Consider the following 21,952-nt stretch of genomic DNA (forward strand, 5'->3'; position numbering starts at 1 on the left):
ACTGTTATAAAAATACTACTGGTTTAAGTTTCTCGTAATTCATCTTCAAATTTGCATTTTATTCATACAAGCGAATATGGTGAGAGTTGACTCGTATCACTCCCTCCTGTGCATACAAAAACAATTATATTGCTGTTCCTTTTCTCCTGCATTGATGACTGTAGTTTTTGGTTGACAAAATAATAAATCTTCCTCCTTCTCAAACAAGCTTTTTTAATATTCATGTTATAAGATAAAGAAAGCCCTCAAATTTTTATAATGGAAGACCAACCAGAATCGGAATCTGCTTAATGTTTAACATGCGTATATTTTTACAGTCAATTGGTTAGTTAGCATGTTTTACAATAAGTCTCAAGCTCATTTATTGTTGCTTAATTTACTTCCAGTTTCAAAGGCCAGTTTCCACGAGTAAGGTTCAGCAAGGCATGAATCGACCAACAATTATGCAAAGACCAAATGCAAATACAGGTGGAAAACAAGATGCCAGGTAAATAGATGAATGTTTTTTATGCAAGCTATGCCCGTTTGCCTCATATTTATTGGAATAACTAACTTTTTGGTCTCACCTAATTCAAATAAACGGAATTACCTTTATATAATAGAGATACAATATTCACAAAAAGATAAAACCAACTTTTAAATTCACCTATCATAGATTTGTATTCCGTAATGTGTCATAACTTTAAAAATGTTTTTAATCCCTTATAACTACTTTCAGTACTATTTAGATTTGCCCCATTTCACAAGCCATTACTATTCATTTGAAACAATTCAATATTGACTTTCAGTTACTACAAGAAAGCAATTCTCTAGTATTTTCTGATATTCCCATATTTTCCTGATTAACTAAAAATGGAGCGAATGAACTTAAACCAAGTCTTTGCTTAGACATGCGAAGGGGAATCAACAGCAAGGAGACATATTTCATACATTATGGAATACCTTAAAAGAACAAAATAAGAATCCCAATGTGTCAAAAACCTCTGCTACAACTGCAAGCTCAAAATCAAAAGGTTCCGCCCCAAACTCACAGCCTAATTTGAATGATAAAGCAGTGCCAAACATCACAGCACCCAACGCCAAAGAACTGAAAAATATTCAAGGAAAAAATGGCAACATCACATCCCTAATGCAAGTGAGTAGGCCTATATATTTTTAAGAGATTCTTCTACAACAAATTGTCATTGTTTTCTTATCTGACTGTACCATAGATAAGTATGACATGAAGCAAGTCTGCCAGATGAGAGTTGGTGCCACTCAATCCATAATCATAAATCATCATCCTTTGTTTAAAAAAAAGTTGAATTTTTCACCTTACTGACAGTTATAAAGCCTATAAAACTACCATTTACCCACAATTTCCACCTGTACAAAGCAGAAATTCAAAATTTCTCAACGACCAAAAAATTTCAGTCAATAAAATCACCCTCTCCCGGAGCCAAAACCTAATTAGTTCCTAAAATTCATGGAGGGGATTGTATATTATTCTGGAAAAGAGGAAAAAATGATAATACAGTCTAATCATATGGGGTACCATAACTTCTTGTCTGGTTTCCAGGCCATGTCGAGTATACGAATAATTAACCAAGTATCTGTTTGGGATGCATAGACTTGGTGGACGAAACCGATTAGCGGCGACTTGAAACACCCTACGACGGCAAGGAGTTCAGCAATCCCCCACTGGATTCGAACCTGTGAACCGGCTCTGGTTACTGGAGATCTCACGTACCACCCAATATAACAAGTTGATAACCACTGCTGTAGTTAAATATATATTGTATTTTTTTAGGCTGCAAAGTCATTACCACAGGTGCAACCAGATTCTGTGAAATCTAAATCTACAAGTGAAGAAACTACCAAGGTATTTGTGCAATCAGTTTAAAATTTAAAATATGAATTTTTTTGAAATTTTGTAATAACAACTTGTTTTTCAGAAAAGTACTATTACAACGACTGCCAATGTCCAATCTGACAAAAGAAATACTAAATTACAGCATTCAACTACGCTGACAACTACTGTCACTCAGTCTACATCAACACCAGGTTTGTTCTTCCGTTTCAATAGTAATAGATACTTTGATTCTCGCTAGAAAGTCCTTCTTATAGTTATCAAAAACAACTACTTTTATTTCAGGAGCAGACGGGGTTGATCATCTCAATAAACTTTTCAAATCTATCAAAGTTCCTCACCCAAATGCCCCGCCTTTTATCCCAAAACTCGCTTTTACACCCACTCAGCCTTTTCCACAGGATCAAAACCCCAGGAACCATACCCAAGCTCAACAGTCATTCACAAGCAATACTATCCCACAACCTCAAGCCCCCCCATTTGTACCATCACGGGGTTGGTACCCACACTATTCAGGTGCCCCAATAAATCAACTACCTCCCTCCCATTTCCCCCCTGGTATACCACCATATCGCCAAAGAGGACCGCCACCACAACAGCAATTTCTAAGAGGATATCCTGGGCCTTTTAATGCCAGACCCATGACGCGTAACTTCAGAATGCAAATGCAACAACCACCATTCTTTCCATGGCCCGGTCAGCCAGGTGCACCTACACAAGATTGGAGACAGACAGAGGCAGCAATGTCCGTTGCAAGAAACTATGAAGTAAGTTGGCATTTGTATATATTGATTGCTGATAAACATGGCTATGTCAGGCTGGTTTTTATTACATTTACCTGTAATAAGCCAGGGATGTCCAAAACTGAACAATCTACTGTTCCAAATGCATTAAAGTAATAATTTCAAAATAATATACAGTAGAAACTCTATTTACGAAATTAATTTGTTCCGGAAGCCGTTTCGTAAGCAGAAAATTTTGTAAGTAGGAACTTTTTTTATTCCATAAATGCTCAAACTTTTTCTTAGCCCCCACAAAACTTGGTCATAATATTTGTATAAATTATAAATAATGGTTAAAACTGCACCAATGGTCAACAAATACATGATGTTATAAAACGTTAGAAATAGGCACTAAACCATGAACAAAAACAAACACTTCGCTCAATGAATCTTTCATTATTCTAAGCAATATTTTAACGAAAAGATGTTTCGTAACTTGGAAATTTCGTATTCGGGTTCTTTCGTTAGTGGAGGTTCTACTGTATTGAATATGTTATTCTTCTTATTCATCGAAGAACATATAGAAATCATGTTATGAGTTTGGACTTGGAAGTGCAGAAAAGTTAAGATAATTATTAATTTAATTGAGTTTATTTTGTTCCATCTGCGAAAATTAGATTAAGGCCTTTTCGCTTATACTCCTTTTTTTTTTTCATTATCAGAATTGATTCTGAAAGCTAATTTAAAATAGCGAATAAAATTAATTTGGACATCCCTGTTTGTGGTTGTTTTCATAGCAGTGATTACCATATTTCGTGTCAGTTGCTATCTACTGGTATCTTTGTTGCAAAGATAATCCTATGTAGAGTTCTTGGTGTGACGGTTGTTTCTTGCAACTCTTACCAGTATTTTTTCCACGTTTATTTGATCGATGGTGATCTTGTTTTGATCAAATTTTCATAAAAAAAATCTGATACAACAAAATTGAATGTTAATTTTAAATGGTACAATTAAAACACTCATAATAAAAAGTGTTGAAAAAATAAATTTCAAAAATATAAATTTTCATATTCATTTATTTCAACTTAAAGGATTTGTATGTCGAAAATTTCAGGTTAATCACATTATTAATTAGTTAATTAATTTCAAATTGCAACGTTTCATAATTCATTAAAACACCATTAACATAGATTAGTTAGTTATTAGTCAACCCTAGTAATGTGTGATCATCACACCATGTCTAGGATGAATAAACAAATAGGGTAACATTTTGATCATGATGACGTTTATTTATCGTGAGGTTATTTTGTCTGACTAATATTGATACTCATTAATAATATAAGTCATACCTTGTTTGTTTTGTTTAACACATATTAATGTATACTGTATATTAGTGATAATGGTATTTATTATTTTAGTATTATTCATTTTGCTAATATTTTGAGTGTTATGCAAAGAGAAATTATGATTAGGTGATCAGGTATTGCTCATCTTTCTCAGTGTTGCTTATTGACAAAATTTAGCTGTTAATAATATCTTCATATTTATTAACTACATAATAGTACAAATAATATTTTTAATTGCAAAAATGAGTAAAGTTTATTCAACACTCGAACTTGTGTATGATTGTACCCAAACTTTCGGTAACCTAGGATACTTGGCATGAAAGCCTTATCACCTTGCAGCCATGGGGCGGTTCACGTTACCACAGGTCAGTTACGCCTTCTCCACCATCAAATCTATGCTCCCGAAAACAAATAAGGCTAACTAATCCCATGCCTAACACGGACTGGTATCCGGCCGAGAGGCCATGTTTTGCCATATGATTAAGCTGTCTTATCAGCTTTCCTCTCCCCTTGGGATAAATATGTAAATCCTATCCTAACCAGAATATGTTCTGAATGAACAGGTGTTCCGTTTTGGTGGGGTCACTCTGTATGCAAAACTAAACTTAATGGAATATTTGATATACTGTAGTTTTTGATGTGATTGTGATATCTCTTATTATTGACTAGAAAATGCGTTTGGGTTCAAAGTGAACATTATTTGCTCTGTCTGAAGCTTTGTAGTTGATGTTCTAATAGAAAATGTTTTATGATCACAGAAGAGCTAACAACTTTCTATTTTGTCTCGAAATTTATCATAGTTTCTGCACTGTTAGTTTCAAACTGGTTCAAATCAAATTAAAGAAAAGTGATTGTCCAGCTATATAGCACTCCAGTGACCTACTTTAATTAAGGAACAACAATTCAAAATTAGATTGTTAATGATTACTGGCACAAAATTTTAAATTTTTAACAGGACTTTATGAACACCCTTCATTAAATTAATAAATATTCATCAGGTCCAACACAAAGACACAAATTTGTATGTTGTTATGGCTTTTCTCTCTGCTGTTTGTTATTTATTGTATTACTGGAAGTTTACCATAATGATCAATGCTTAAAATATTTCTAATGTAATCAGCTATGTAATGATGACCTCACCAAAACACAGAATAGATAAAAGATAAAATATTACATTGTGGAACAAGGTAGTAGTAGTGAAAATGTCGTTTCTGAAAACCCAATAATATTGTGCTGTAATAATATGTGGCCACAGTGGTTTTTTATCTACTAGTATATATTTAATGTTGTGTGGCCAATTATAGGCAATAAATAGCCTGACAGATATTTAGAGATAATTATATAATGACATTAATCCATAGTCAAATCAAGAACAAAACATTGTTTCAAAAGTGATTCATAGACCACAACAAGGAAATTGTCAATAGTTCGATTTTGCATATATTTATTTTGTGTTTGCATTTTTCATACAAGATCATCATATATATTGGACTCCCCCTCATTATTGTACAGAGATTTAATGTCAGCAATGTTTTGAGTTGTCAGTGGTGGACACTTATTTGAAATGTAGGCGTCACAAAGCGATACAAACCGCTAATTGTCTCATCGTATTATCGTTGCTTATTAAAGTCGGCTTTTACGGACATCAATGCCCTGCCTGGCTGTAATCGCTTACTGTTCGCATTATCAGGTTAATAATAGTTTAACCCAATGGTTTTAAAAAATTTGAAAGCCTTCCCCCTATTTTAAAATTTGTCAAGTCTCGCACCCCCTCAAAAATAACTAGCTAACAATAAGCTACAAATAACTAAGGCGAAAACATCTTTTATTCAAAAAACACGTTGAAAATACGTGAATGAAAAGTAAATAATGAAATAAATGAGAAGTTTCGAAATGTAAATATCCGAAAAAAGGCGTTCCAAATCGAATCTAAGAAATATTTTTGTTTTTGATTAGCTTCACTCCCCCTTTGGTGCGCGTCCCTTTAACCTGAAAACCTTTTCCAAAGGCAAATGTAGCAGTTGTGTCATCACTGTCTCGCACTCTGCCGGCTTAACCAAGCTATGGACAATTAGTGATTTTGACTTAGCGGTATGTCCGTATTGCCAAACTCGATTTTGTGAATTTTTCGATTTTTTAAAGTAGACAATTTCCATCGAGTGTTCGTTCGGTCAAAAACGTGTTTTAGATAGAGCATCATTGGAAATTCCCTATGTCTGGGAATGTCCTTTTATATTGTATAAAATTCATTGTTATATCTTCCGAAGGTATTTGATGATATCATTCTGTCGCTGTCTTTGTTGCTTTTGAGGAAGTATGGGTTCCGTACCTCGCGACATTTTATGTTTCAATTATCTTTTTACTACTTGAATTGACGAGTGCGTGTGACCTTGGTTGGGAGATAAACGTAAATATAGGCGAGTGTTCGTGTCACCAAAAGGACAGTGAAGTGAAATTCGCGCCATCTTTTGTCCAGGTTTTCGCCCCGCTACATCTGTATTTCAAAAGCGACCGTAGGAAAATTGTGTATACTATTTCACTGGTTAGGACTGCTGTTTTAAATCTTCGCTTTAGACCATTTTTTTTCAAGTTAGTCGTTCCACACCATATACGTGGTTTCCGTTACTTGTGTGCATGCCTCAGAACGTTTTGTTGTGCTTTTTTTTTTAGTATGCAGACAGAGGAAAGGCAGATCCACGAAAATAAACAAAGCTTGTACCTGGTTCCCTTTTACTGTGTGAAAATATTGAACGCGCAAAGGGTCATTTTAATCACAACGATTGACAGACTCAACGTTACTGTAATTTCCCTTGTATTACGTTGTTTTCATTCCTTGTGCTGATTGTTTGGATTTGAGTGCTTTTGATTTACATACGTTTGTTACGCAGTGTCTTTTTCCTTGTATGCAGTATTTTTCTGTCAACAAAAAGCCTGTTGCTGTGTAGACATTACCGGTATATCAAATAAAATACACATTTACGTCAGAATGTTTTCATTCACTATGCAAGTTATAGATCTCGCTTTCAATTTCGAATACCGCGTTCATTTCACAGTACGGGAATTTTTATTTTCTTTCAAAACAATACTGCTGACTTCTGGTTATTATTCCGGATGTTGCAATCTTAGCTACGTTTGCATTTTTGTGGTTCCTGATTGTTTCATATAGAAAGGAGTTTAGCTTGAAATAGATAGATGTTCATATGAAAGAAATCTAATTGTGTTTGAACTTCTTTCATCGTTTTGTGAATAGGTATGCCAATGGAATTTAGTTTTAAAGGAAATTCGAAATGATTGCTGGGTGTGTATTACTATTTTTACCGTTTAACAGGGATTTATTTTAAATTTTTGGGTTAGAAAATTTTGCAAAAATTACGATATTACTACTAGATGATTCTATTCAAAATATTTGTATTTGAAATTTTATCTAGTATATCAGATTATACTTCTAGGTAACTTCAACAAACCCCAATTAGCGAAACACTGTTGTTTAAGTTGTGTAGCATAATTTAATTGTGTAGAGACCCTTGCAGAGAGAATTGCAACTAGTAGCCCTGTAAAAATAAATGAATTCCACGATAAATAATTTTATGGAGACGGGCCGACACTGACTCGAAAATTCACAAACATAACTTTCACCCTTCACCGCCTTATATGCGCCTTTTATGGAAATACTTTTGGCTATACAAACTGTTTCTGTCTACCATACGATCTATTTATAATCCCGGAAACGGCAGCAATAGGTACTGTATATACAATTGTATTGGCGGAATGTTTATCATAATTCGTACTGGAATGTTGCTATATTTCAATTGTGAGATACTTTTATTATAAATGTAAGACCTCGATTTGCATCCTGCCCTGCTAAAACGGTATACAAATGCGTTGCAGTCTAACAGCATTCCTATGTTTGCAAGCGGAATGACGAATGAATATTTTCCAACTAAGATTGTTGCGTCACCAGATCTATTGTTTTACCTGCTGTTGCGTGTTTTTCTGACATTCGGTATTTTCGATTTTTGTATTGATAAATGGTATTTTTAGGAAAGGGTGGTATTTCGTGTACATGTTTTTTTGTAATATGAATATTGTAGTATATGGTTGGTTCCATTTGTTGAATTAACAATAGTACTGGGATGAAAACGTTAGCTATTGTAGGCTAGGTATATAAATTTCTGAACACCATATAATCTCGGTAGAATATGTGAGAGGTCCTCGTTACTATTTTGCTGTTGTAAGACTTTGTTGTCTCCACTGATCGCAGTTGTAGAATAATATTAAATATTGAGATTGCCTTTACAATAATTTAATAATGGTACTGATACTTCTCTAGTCGCCTTTCGGAATAGGATATTAATGTGGCCGTAATACAATCTCATAACAAGAACTAGATTCGCTTCGGGAAATAGCGCCGATACTCGATTTCAGTAATATATTTGTGTTGTGGGAGGAGTGATTTTAAAATAGTTCAGAGTTCAGACGCTGTAACGAAGACTTTTTCTATAGGTTTATTGTGTGAAGGTAGATATATTACCTTTTGGGTTTCTTTAAAAATTATGGAATATTTTATCCCCACAGAAAGTCTGGAATCCTGGATCCGACTCGGGATCAATCAAAATCTCGACTCTTAACTCATTTAACTCCGAACGAACACACTTTTAATTAATTTTAATTAAATATTCGGACCTCCAGAAGTATGCGCACCAAGATGGCTCACAACCGGAACATAGTATGTGTGTACCGGTTAGGATTCAGGTTGTGCGACATCTTGGTGCGCATACTTCTGGAGCACCAAATATTCTATGCTATTTAGTTTAAAGTTTTAAACTTTAAATAACAACTTGACAGGATGTCACGATGTACCCTCAAATTTTTGCAGAAAAGCAAAAATTTCGATTGTCTGATTTGTTATTTTATTTTAGTGTTCTATGAATTGGTTTGAAAAAAAAATAAAAAAATACGTAAAATACTCAGTCTCAGGCAGTCACGTATACAAATACGTTTAAGGTATTTTTGATTGGGTATTTTTGAGAATGGTCCAGTCATTTTAACTTCCGTGTATGACTGAACCAGGAAATATCATATGGCATGTGTAATATACTGATATCATATTTTTGACGTTTTCGTTGGATATTGACATTTGCAATATTATTGTTGGCGTATGCAATGTTGAACTTTGCAACAGATGGATACGATTTGACGGTCGTGCGTTCGGGATGTCGGTTCTTGCGGTATGCCCGATGCGGTTCTATACTATTAAATACTGGCCTATAGTCCCTCTGTCGTTATCGGGGATAAATTTTGATCTGTATTCTCTGTAGTATTACTAATATTCTTCAGTTCTTTATTATTACTATAATACTGTAGGTATTTATGCACACATTATGAACTACTTATAGAAGGGATAATAGGTCTAAATAGGCGAAGGAAGGAATTTAACGATAAAGATAGGTTTCACTGATATCTTATCAAACATGCATCCATGATATCAATATTCAAGTCACACAGGCCTGAAAACTATGTCTTCTTTCCCAAAGATAATATCGTCACCTCTTTCCAATGCGTGCTTTTTTTCGAGGGCGAATGACACGACTTGTTTTAACGTAAAAAGCAAATAATTTTTGATTTGGAAATGTGTAAACAGCGATCAGAGAAACCAGTAGAACAAGGATTACGTTGCATCCAAAATTCATTCCCAGATCACAATTTATCCACGCAGCGAATAACTGAATGACATCAAAATTTCTTACGCAACGTTTCGTTAGAATTCCGAAGTGGATTAACTTGAGAAATATGACACACTATTTATTGTTACAAAATTGTTTTAGTTTTCTAGTTTTACCAAGAAATATTATTGTTTTTTGTATTTTTAAATATCGACCTTTGATCCATGAAACAGCAAAAGTTGCGAAAATGCGAAGAATAATACTGAATCATTATTTTGCAAGATTGCGTCATGCAAAACACGCTGCATGGCTACTTCCTGTTCTTTTTACCTTGGGGCTAATTGTCGTTATCATGATTGCGAATGATAGAACAAGCAAAGGTCAAGGGACATCGCTTCATACGCAATAAATACCATGTTTCGATGATAATGTTGAAAATTATTCATATCTATACTGCCAATTGTGTGTTCATTTGAAAATACATGACACGTAGAACTAATTCTTCATTTTTAATACATTGACAAATCAGATAATGGTGTGCGTTTCTCCGAATACAAATGAAGTTAGATCTGACATGGGCCAAATCCGACCGTTGGGTAATTTAACTGGCCCGCCTGATTCTGCCACAACCAAACTAAAACCGAGTTTTGATGCTTTAGCTAAAAAATGTAAGGAATTTGAGATTGCGATTAAATTTCGTTTTAACGCAAGTTTTCTACATTTGCTTTTGTAACACTGTGAATATCGTTCATAAAATGTAACCTTTTACGTCACACTTACATGGCCCGCCAGTCTAGGTGGGCAAATTTTTTGGCCCCTGGTGCAAAAACCTAAGTTAGTTTAACCACTCCTGAGTTAGAGGGTATATTAATTTGTGGTCTTCGATTGCATTTGAGAGGCAATACTGCATCGCTGCCAGTCTTCAAGCTTTTCACTAAATGCTCTTTCCATTTGCCCATGTTGTGATGACTTATGAGCAATCCAGTTTCGTGTACCTGTCAAGTTTATAAGTCCATCAAGCGCATAAATTGTGAATATTGAAGACACGATGAATCTGCTTGCACAGTTTTGTCGATCACTTGACAGATGATAACGTTTGTCCACGACATCCCTTCGAGGCACCCACGTTTTTTTTGTACTCTTGTTTTAAGTATCACGCATGATGTCATTGTTAGCAGTCTTTTTCTCATGTTAAACGTGATTTAAGAAAAGGATGCAAATAATAAGAATGACTTTTCCGTAACGCAACTGGCGGTTGGGCGCTCTAGAAGTGTGTGTACCAATATGGAGGTAACTGATTTTGTTCGCCTATTTTACATCAATTGTGTAGAGGGACGGAAGCCTGTGGGCAGGGGGTATATTCACTTGTCTAACACAGACAGTCCCCGAACTCGTAATAGAACAAAAATAAGGAAAATCGGAATAAAATTATGGCCAAACCTGGTACACAAACTACGGAAGTTCCGGCGATTGCGTATGCGCAACTTGGGAATTTGTTGTATTTGTGATGCCATTGCTATTTCTTTAATGTTCAATTCTCAGAAAGACATGGTGCGTTTTATTGTATTTCTTCGTCGTAATATATTTATACTTTCAGTATTATGTCATTTGTCGGTTTGTTATTGTCCGTTGTCGACGAACTTCCGTGACGTAACAGTTGAACTTGAATTTCCTAACTTTCTGAAATTGCAATGTCATGCTTATTTTACTGTTTGTGGTTTTTTTATTGTATTAGGGAAAGTTATGAGATTGGATGTCCCGTGATATTCTTAAAAAAAAATTTGTAATCGTTCGTATTTAGATTTGGTATAAAATTTAAGTTGTTGGCTTTATGTGAACACCAGATGCGAGGATCATGGTGGAATGAATAGGCTATACTGCAAATGACACATCTCATTTGTTTATTGTGGTCATAGCATGTTGTGTTTCGATCTTAGCTCATATTTTAAGGAAATGACCTGAATGTGTGTATGTTGGTTTCAGCAAGGCACGGAATATATAACCGGCACATTATATCGAGTGCGAATCAAGATTGATCGAAGATGACAATAGTTTCTTTATCAGTGAAGCATTTGGTTATGTAATGATGATTAGGATTTGATAGACAGTTTTATCATAGTGACATATGTTCCTTGGTGACCCGTCAAGAATGTGTAAATGTAATTGTTTGTAACGGACGTGACAGTGCGGAATGTTTTATTTTGAATTTTTTTTTAAGAATAGCTGTCGCTTTGACAATCGTTGGGTTGCAATTATTAGTCTGTGAATTCAACAATATTCTTTATTTTCAATAAAACGATGTATGTATATTGTTAAGTTGTCCGATTGGGACGTCATCTAAAATATAAAGAATGCGAAACAAACTCTTTTTTAAATTGAGTAATTTAGTTTTTGAGAACTTTACGCCACGTAACTGAAGTTTGAGTACGATATAATATTATCCCTCTACTTTTTGAGGATTGTAATATAATTTCACTATTCCCGGAATATGCGGAAATCGGGATCGGGTTTCATTGCATATTTTATTAGAACATCCATATTTGCGTTCGGTTTTCATTTTGTCCTGTTATTTAACAATCTTCGTTTAGTTTTAGCTGATTGAAATATGGTTTCACTGTTCCCGGAGTTTTGCCGGAATAGGGGATCGGGTTTTATTGCACTATTCATTAGAATATCATATATACATTGTCCGGTTACACACTGTAACATTCATTGATAGAAATTAGATAATAAACAAATCTGATATGCCATATGTTATGCCCAAATATTGAATGTATTTATGTGCAGAGTGATCTAGGAAAAGCAAGCCATTTTGAACATATTCTAGAGCAGTGGTTCTCATACGGTGAGGGCGTGCACCACAAATGGGTCATGGACAATTTTTTTGAAGGGCGTGAAGCTTATTGAAAATAAAAATATTTGTTAGATTTGATCTTGGCCGCCTCATATTGGATATTTACGTTTCTTTATTTTGGATATTTACGTTCCATCTCACGTACTCTTTATGTGGTTATGTATATGTGCATCACCTGTTGTTTTTATGTGTGTTTGGTTTCATCAAATTGAAAGTTTGGTTTGCCTTATAAGATTTGAAATCAATCGAGCGTATCAATAGAGCGGAACATGTTGTGTGTTTGCTGCTCGTCATTTTTCTCAGACGTATTTGGAAACACGGGTTTTCAATGAGGCGTGAAATGGAATTTGAACTTGTTCGGGTTTTTTTTAAGTATATTGCAGCGTTGAAAAGTCGGAAGTTGTTTTCATAAAACTTTCGGAATTTAAAGGTTTCGACTAGTTCTAGGAAGTTGAAGTTACGGATGAACTTATCTGTAGTAACGCTGTTGTAACGCGAATTCTTCTCGGAAGAATTGTCTATTCATGTCGAAAACGTGCGTGCGAACGTCTCCGATTTTCTCAGAACGGTAATAATATGTTCAGTTTGCTTATGGATTTATACACATTGTCGTTCATCCTAGTCGTGGAATAGGATCGTGCAAAATTTCAATCCAAATAATAAGAATATTTTTTTCTGGCATAATTTCTGAAAATATCCATTACCCGTTTCCGAAAAGACACATATAGTGTCAGAAGTTGTATTAATTGACGAAGGTGTTACACGTAAAGCCACTTAGGTTTGGAATAGTGCTAGGCTATATGCAGACGAGCGGTTTGGGTTTGGGTATCGAATATAGGACATGGAGATAGGGCACGTACATTCTTATCCAGTTTCGATTACAATTTGCCACACTCGTTCAGAGAATACATTTTTAGTTTAAAGTTATTACGTTTGCTACATAAAACCATCATATCTGAGTTCCCCATCGATTACCAATGATAAATTTGACACTGAAAAAAGTGCGAGGTAGATTTTAAAATATTTTTTTTAGATTTGTTTGATACTTATTTGTTTTAGCAGATGGGGCAATTTTTTTTGAATAAACATTAAGCTCCACATGTTTGTTTCAGAGTATATTCGGCATATTTAATATTAAATGACCTACTGTTCAACACAGCGATGTAATCCACCAATATCCCTAGTTTTAGTACAGGATTGTTGTCGTTTATTCTGTGTAATCTGAAACACAAATGGTGTGTCCACCCCAAACGACTGTTTCACATGTGCTCGTTAAATTATGAATGCTAATCCAATCAGTTACTAATCCAATAACACTGGAGCCGCTCAGTCAAGCTGGTGATGCATTAAATATTGTATATTTATTCGCTATTAACGTCGCGCTCGCCCAAATCGATATCGACCTTTGACATTCGTTCTATCTCCATCAAGTTGTATAGTATTGTGATCAACAACAGTTCTTGTATTAATTATCTATTGATTGAAGCTTTTAGTTGGAATCGACCGATTGTAGTCTCTTGCGACTCCGTATAACGGAGATTATTAAAATGGACTTATTTTTAAATTGTGCGAAATTAAACTTACACTTTCTATCGCAGATTTTTGAAGTAATTAATTATTTTTGAATCAAGTTAGATTTACTCAACCTGATTCGCGACGGTATATATTATTGGACTTCGTCTTCATTGATGTCAAGCATTTGCCTTCTGACGGCGAGTGACATAATAGATGCCAGGTCCAAGGCGAGCCGCTAAGTTTGAATACTTCTTCATTAAATTTCTGGATATTATTATTGGGTAATCCTATTGACCAAAAAACATCATTCCTAAACAGTTTAATATAACGCGTAAATTGTCTTTGGACCGTTTTTTCAGTGAAATTGAACAGTACATAATCGCTAGGTCATAATTTTTAGATTCCGTGTATATTGTACATGCTTTTTCGAAAGCTTGCTGGGTCCGTGTTTAATTGATAGTAGCGTTATGGTGATTGTTTTTTCGAAAAATAAGTAAAAGGTTAATCGACAATTATGTTGATTATTCTGATTTTTCGAGATAAGATATGCCATTGTTACAACCCTCGAGTTTCAATTGCGAACCATTCTTAGATATCTTGAGTTACTGTTTCCGCGAGATTCGTGCTTATAAGTAACGACGAATGTGAAATATGTACAAATTAGTAAGAATTTACGAAAATTACAATGCATATTTTACTTAGAGATTACTCGCTTCGTGATATCATACTGACGTAATATTGTTTATTGTTGTTCGTTCCCCCTTTTCATGTACGTAATGGAAATACGTATGTGATAATGCAAACGACAATAGAATGAAGAACGTAGATCTTACTCATCTTTGCGAAACAGGAAGACATATTAGTTTGGCTACAGAGTTAGGAATGGGAAGGTATATTTATTTCTTATATTGAATAAGATTGTAGTGAGGCTTCGCCGCTCATTAGGTCTCGCATCAGTGAGAAATAACTTTAAAATAAGATATATGATTCTGATTTTCACCGTTGTAATGAACATTTCTAAGATTTTAATAGACATATTGTTTCTCCGTTTTGTTAGTAAATTCAACCATTTTCTGTGTCACCCGCCTTGTTGCTTTAACAGTAAACTTACAGCAATCATAGATAATTGTAGAATATTGGACTGTGTCATTACAATAGGTCGAATTTTCGAGTCGACTGGGCGAGAGATACCCATTTAGCAGCATTTCGTGCTTGTTTTTTTTCCTGTCATCGCCTTTTCTTATATATTTCGTGTGCAATCATTTGCGCAATTTTTTAGAGCTTCAACGGTCTGGAACGCTTCATGGTATATTTGTTTCGTACCCGCGGCTTGTTATGAGAATATTTTTAGGTTAAAAAATAAGCATCTTCAATGATTTCAAATGGCAGAACGACGCTTTGTTTGCTCCAACGGTCAAAATTATTTTTTTCACTGATATTAGCGTATGTATAAAACGTCAAACGATGAGGGTGGTAAAAATTGAACTCAATATTTTAAATTTGAATTTTGATAATTACTTTATCGACGTAGTTTTTACTTCCTCCTTATTGGTGAATAAAGGTTCCGCGTTAATGAAAGTATTAAATATATATATATATATAGTGGGTAAAGGTCAAACCGCAAGTTGATTGAGGGCTTTTGTTTTTATTGAAGTTGAGGAATGAGAGGTAATAAAAATATGAGAGCATCTGACTAAAATTATGGAATATTCGCTAATGTGGGTTGTGTGGTATGATGCGGGCTTTACTCGTATGCCAGCAACACTAATCAAAAGTCAGTTTCGTGTTACATAAACATTATAGCGTGATATGAGTGGGCAATTGTTTCAAAATCCAAAATATTTGTCAGTGAGTTCAATTGACATTGGCTCAACACCAGCATTTAATTTTATTCTTCTGCTGCATTTGAGTTCACAATAACAGTGAATGTCAGAATGTGGACTCTCTCGCTCTTGCTCTTGCTTATATTCATTTCAGCCTTTCTCATCATCCCAACTAGCAGACTTGTTGCAATTGCAGTATACATTTTGCGGCTGTCCCCGTAAACAAGCTAATTAAACTATAATTTCTGTTTTGATGAGTGTTGTTGTTTTCTCAGTGTCTTTGTTTTCAAAAGCACTCGTAAGCACATTTTTACCGAAACCAAGTGTAAACGTATAGATACTAATAAATACTTATATTGTAGACTACATACGACAATAGTTCTGTAAGGCTTACAGATACGCTGGTAATTAGTTCTTTGTGGTCCACGATAGAATCTTAGATGACACCGTTAGGTGTACATTATATTACATCATATATTCTGAAGATAATTTTGCGTTTTTGTTATTTCGGGTGCGTGGAATTTAGGTATTTAAGTTATAGATTACGATACCTTTAGCCAGGGATTTCAAATGCAAGGGACAGAAGTAATTTGCTCCATTTTAAAATTTGTCGAACCTTTCTGCAGTATTGTTTTGTTTTATTTCTGTATGTTTACTATTAAAAAGGATCTCCACGTTAGTATGAGCATGTCACTGACAGATACGCGATGGTATCTATAACTGGGCGAATCGTTTACTTGTTTATTCTTGAACTTCAGTGAATGACTCAAAATCAACTAGCCATGCATGGTATAAGCAGCTATTTCTAGGTTGACAAACAAATAGCTGATCTTTCTCCTGGAACACAAAGTCCAACTTAGGTAGGAAATTCCGATAGATATTCAAGTGTGAGTCAGAACCCCTTCCCCCTCTGTTAGACTTCAGTATATCTGTTATTATTTATCAGGATATCGCATGTGAATATAATCTGTGGTAGGTGTGCGACAGTTCAAGGTCCATTTCGGCCGTAACGGTCTTTGTTAACCTACGTTTTGTCCTACGCTTGTTCTTGTGAAGATATGCGCAGACATAACAACGCTTTCTTGAGATCTTGTACCGTACAATGTTGGTAGATTATATATCTAACCCGTTTATACGAACAAACAATGATACGAATACCGCGAATATGTTATGTTGAAACGTAAGTGATTTTTTGTCCAAGCACAGAGCAAAAAAAATCACGGAAATTTTAATGCACTATCGATCGTATGTCATATGGACGGCGATGAACTTATCAACAAAAAATGATCGCTTAAGTTCTATAGGGTTTGGCACAGGAAACGCCAATCTTTAAAACTGATGGTTTTTAGCTGAAGTGTTTTAGCGAACGCAAATTTGAGAAAGTTTGACGTAGGGATACATTGAGGATTTTAGATTACCTGCTGTTACATTTGATGACCAGTGTACAAATAATCGTTCAGTCAATCAATATTGGTGTTCCTCTTTTTAGGTTGCACTTGACTACAATACAATTTAGACATTGATTTATATTTGTGAGCAGATGTCGACTGTCGCACAATGTTGCATCATTCCGTCGTTATCTGTCTGAAACGCATGTCCTTGCTTTCATCACGGAGTCGTCACGTGATTCCACGTTGCCCTTTAGACGTTTCACACCACCTAATGTCCTAAACTAAGCTCTTTTGTTTGACACTTAAAGATATTAGTTGAGCGAGAGTAGACTAGATTGGGATCTAATACCCATATTTATAGTTGTCATTGTCAAGAATGATAGTATTTAGCATGTTTATTATTTCGTATTTCATTAGTTATATCATTACCAATATGGAGGTACCGTAACTAATTTTGTTCGCCTACTTTACATCAAGTTGCGTGAAGGGACTGAAGCATACGGGCTTATATTTCATTGGCTAACACAGACAGTCCCCGAACTTGCAATAGAACTAAATGAAGGAAAATCGGAATAAAATTATGGCCTAATCCTAACTCGGCACTACGGGAGAACCTATTTTTGTATTCTATCCAAATCATTGAATATCTGTATTCTTGTTGATCTACGAAATAACTTGAACTTTACGTTCGCGGGTTTTTGTCCTCATTAATTATTAAAAAGAAAAATTGTTTTAAAATGTCACGCTGTCCTTTGCTTGTTGAAACGAATCAAGATTTTGACAACACTTCGAGGTCGCTGTTGTACGTTAAAAATAAACACTGTATTGTCTTGCCATTGGATCGCTAAACATGGCATATTAGTGAACAATCGTGTAATGAATGTTTTGTTACACTATCCATTTAGGACTACGACTTCTTAGAATAAGTTATTAAATATTACCTGTCCTTTCGGACAAACTTCTTATTTTTCGAAGTGTGCTTAGCAAACAAACAGACAACGTTAACGAATCTACATTAGCAGAAAATTTGAAAGTCAGATGAGAACACGAATAAAATGCGTATAGCTAAGTCAGATGATATCACGAATAAAACGCGTATAGGTATAGGTTGAATTGGAACGATATCTCACAAGTTAACCTTCGTAACGCTACGCGAGCTTGGGCTTCTAGGTCAAGACACTTCTCTGAAGTGCATGGACAACATTTTGAGCATCTATGAGTGTAATATAACTTATGCCTTAGAAAAACTTAGGTTAATCTCCTATTTTCGTTCTACCTATTTTTCTTCTTGAACTCGGTGACTTGCATGAAATCGCGTTTTACTGATTCCGATTGTAAACTGACTTTCATGTAAGATTGTTAAGTTTCTTATAGTAATGACAGGAAACGCTGTCCGACGCTCACTGTTTGTCGCATCCTGTAAACTAAATTTCGCTCACAAGTTTCTGCCCTGTGTTAGTAATTATATGATAGTTAGTGGCTCCAGAAGTAGTTCCTCGTATTTGTGTAGATAAAAAAAGAATATAGGAAGTGGTCAATTTTGATTTTCAACAGCAGACTGTCGTTCAATATTTGTTAAACTTAGTCGTGTAGTCGGTCAGTCTATTCTGTTTAGGATTGATCTCTTAAAAAGTTCAATTTCACGTCACGATGTCGGATAATGAGTCACACTTGGCTTTCCTGGGCGCGTTCGTTGTGGTATTAAATTATATTTGGATTGTTCACACGGACTACTGCACAGCAGCGTTTGTACCTTTATATAGCTCAGGACCGGTCACGTCCGTCATTGCGTTGTGTAGGGCTTTGGATGATTTCCTATATTGCTTGTTGTAAAACAGGTCATGCAATTTGACTGTTTTACTCCACAAAGAACACAATTTTTCTCTTGGGATTTTTCTCCTCGTAGATTTGAAATTTCGTGTATACTTGCAAATAGGAATAAAATTTTGAGTTCAATAGGTAGGCTGTCTAATAATTAAAACGTAGTGATGTATGGGGATGTTATTTACTAACAGTGCGTCCATAAAAAGCATAGCTTTCGTCATACTATACCACCAAAAATTTCATATTCGTGCTAAGTGATTAAATTGAAGACGTCAAAAAATATTTGTGGTCCACGTATTTTCCTTGTATGCTGATCTTTACTGTCAGTATTTTGATCATGTAACATAAATGTGTTTACAGCCGTAATATAATAACAGTTTTTTTCTCCATACTTTTGATCAAGACGAATATTTTTTCATTTTTCTTGGGAAAAATTGCAGTTATTGAGTACTAATGTCTCTAGCAGCAATTCCCCGTTAAAAAAGCATTCAGTATTACAATTTTTATGAATTTATTATGATTTACAATTGATATTTATTCACGTGACAAATAAACCACGCCGAGGTATCCGTTGTCTACTTTTTTTCGCTGTCGCGTCAGTTCAAGTCAACAGTGGTCAGTCATCAATATTATTTTTTATGTTCAATATGACTCAGACTTGCTCACTTGATATCACTAGCAGTTTCAACCAGTCGAGTTTGCGCCTTAGCTCAAATAAACACGTCACGTCGAGTGACATCATCATTTGTTATCTGTTGACAGTTATTCAAGTATGTGTAGGTAGTTTTGATCGTCAGTATAGCATGTTAGAGCTAGAGAAAGGTGGCCGTTATTGGATTTTTATTGTTATTGTTCCAGGGTGGCGCAAGCTCAGTTTGGTTGTATTTAATTTTGGGCCACTGAATAACATTTTCAATTTCAAGAAACTATTTAGCTTGTCACTAGTGCTAACTTTTCCACATTTTTGGTCTGACTATTAATTTCGTGTTAATTTAATATAATTTTCAAAACTGCTTCGCTGTTGCTTTGTATGCTGGTCGGAACAGCTCTTCACATACGCCAGTTACACAGCTACGCTTCATTGGGAATTAATGGTTAATGACGAAACCGCGGTACATTAGAGCAAACATTTTAGAACTCAATGCCGGCCTACAGTTAATACTTTTGATATGTTTCTTATTTATTCATAGTCAAACGGACAGAATTATTGTAAATTGTTACTCATGGATAAAATTTACGCATTCGTAAACGAAACTAGTAAAGTTCAAATGATATACCGCCCTCCGTTTTTGAATCCATACAATTACTTTTTGTAATTGTTCGAGATAGCATAAGTTAAGATTAGCCAAGATGTGAGTGTTTATAGATGGCTTCATTAGTAAATTATTAAGCCCTTCTGAAGTTAGGCGAGATAGCCATATTGTATGAAATTCTTACTTTACACCCCGACAGAAACGGAAAGGATTCAACTTACGGTATATATTATATGCCTAATGCTTTTTCAAATATTAACATGAATTTTCATGTTGCATCCATGCATTGAGCCGAATATATAGGAAAATTGACGTAGCGAACTTGTAGGAATTCGTTTCAATAAGCTGAAGGTGTAAAGTTTTTTTAGAATAATTCAGAGATATGGCATCATAACAAATTAATACATTGATAAAGGAAAAGGTATTGGAAGTTTCGTATGTTTTTTAGTGGTCCTTAAATGAATTGTTATGCAGTCTAGCCAATAAGGTAGCGTCGCTCGTGGATGATTTCCTTTGTAACTGAATTAACAAAAATTTGTATCACTTTCAATCGCGTACCCAAGTTGCTACGAGAATGCGCGCTGTTTTGTTTTTCTAAGTTTAGGCAACAATCACAAAATTCCTTTTGTTTCCCGCGCTTTTGTTAAGCTATTATGACAATTTGTACAGATTCATTGCAGGTATTATGACATATGATCTTTGTCCAATAAAGCATAGCACATATCAATATACACAAAGCTGGATTGTGTACCAGACAAAACCGGGACAAATTTGGTAGTAAACGGTGGATGCAGGGGCGTTTATCTATAGTATTTATGTTTTGTTCAGTCTAACATAAGAAAATGCGGAACTGTGGCGAGGAATTCACGAAAAATTTGTTGGGGATTTTCCTGGTATCTTCGTTGGTTGTCTTTTGTGGTAAATCGGAATTTACAATAGTTAGACCGACAGTCACCATTGTGGAACTTTGGGCAGAGATTCTATTGCGTCATACATTTCAGGTTTTTTGTATGTTTTCTCGTCCACTCCATTTGATTAAATGAGTTATGAAGCGGCCTGGTACACGGTTAATAGTTAAATATATAGAGTCTATAGACTCGCTGCGAATATTTGGTTAAATATTAGGTCAATAGAGCGAATGAAAATATTGTCATCGAATTTGGGCTATTGTTGTTCGATCCAGTCGTAACGAGACTGTTTATCCAAGGCCAGCGTTTCATAAAGAACTATTTCCAAAGTTAGTTTTTCGCCCTGGAATACAATTATTTATTACAATGGTTTCTGAGGATCTACAGATCTTGAACAAACAAATGGATTTGATTTCAATAATATAATACCCGTTTGAAGTAGGAATGACTTGCAGGCGACTATCTGTAATACAGTGGGATGTGTACCCACTATTATATATTTTTTCTTGTGATGCTGCAGTGTTGTAGCGTGCAACATGCTTCGACTTTAAGCTATGAGACGCTTGCTACGGAAATTGTATGATTCGGTGGCGCACGTGCGCGATTCCGGTTAATGCTGTGTAGTAAGTAAAGGTTGTCTAGAAATCTCCTGGCTGCCTTCGTTTCCGTTTAGTATGTTAGCAGAAATATACTGTAGGGGAGATGAGTTAAGTCTTATTGAGTCTGCATAATTTATCATTCTCCTTCTGCAGTTGCGTTATTATTTTTAAATTGTTCATATAGAAATATTGTTCAAAGTTCAAA

At 35.0% G+C, this 21,952-nt stretch overlaps 1 protein-coding gene across 2 annotated transcripts in view; it reads left to right on the forward strand.

The window, feature by feature from the left end:
• LOC120342282 (5'-3' exoribonuclease 1-like) overlaps window positions 1-21,952 on the forward strand; it is a 50,877-nt gene that overhangs the window by 18,753 nt on the left and 10,172 nt on the right. For both annotated transcript variants that reach the window (XM_039411050.2, XM_039411051.2), the window contains exons 25-29: window positions 387-487; window positions 889-1,135; window positions 1,790-1,861; window positions 1,935-2,043; window positions 2,135-2,616. In XM_039411050.2, the coding sequence (XP_039266984.2) occupies window positions 387-487; window positions 889-1,135; window positions 1,790-1,861; window positions 1,935-2,043; window positions 2,135-2,616 (1,011 nt within the window). The remainder of the gene's footprint in view (window positions 1-386; window positions 488-888; window positions 1,136-1,789; window positions 1,862-1,934; window positions 2,044-2,134; window positions 2,617-21,952) is intronic.

The sequence above is a fragment of the Styela clava genome, chromosome 3 (assembly GCF_964204865.1).
Source record: "Styela clava chromosome 3, kaStyClav1.hap1.2, whole genome shotgun sequence".
Classification (NCBI taxonomy): Eukaryota; Metazoa; Chordata; class Ascidiacea; order Stolidobranchia; family Styelidae; genus Styela; species Styela clava.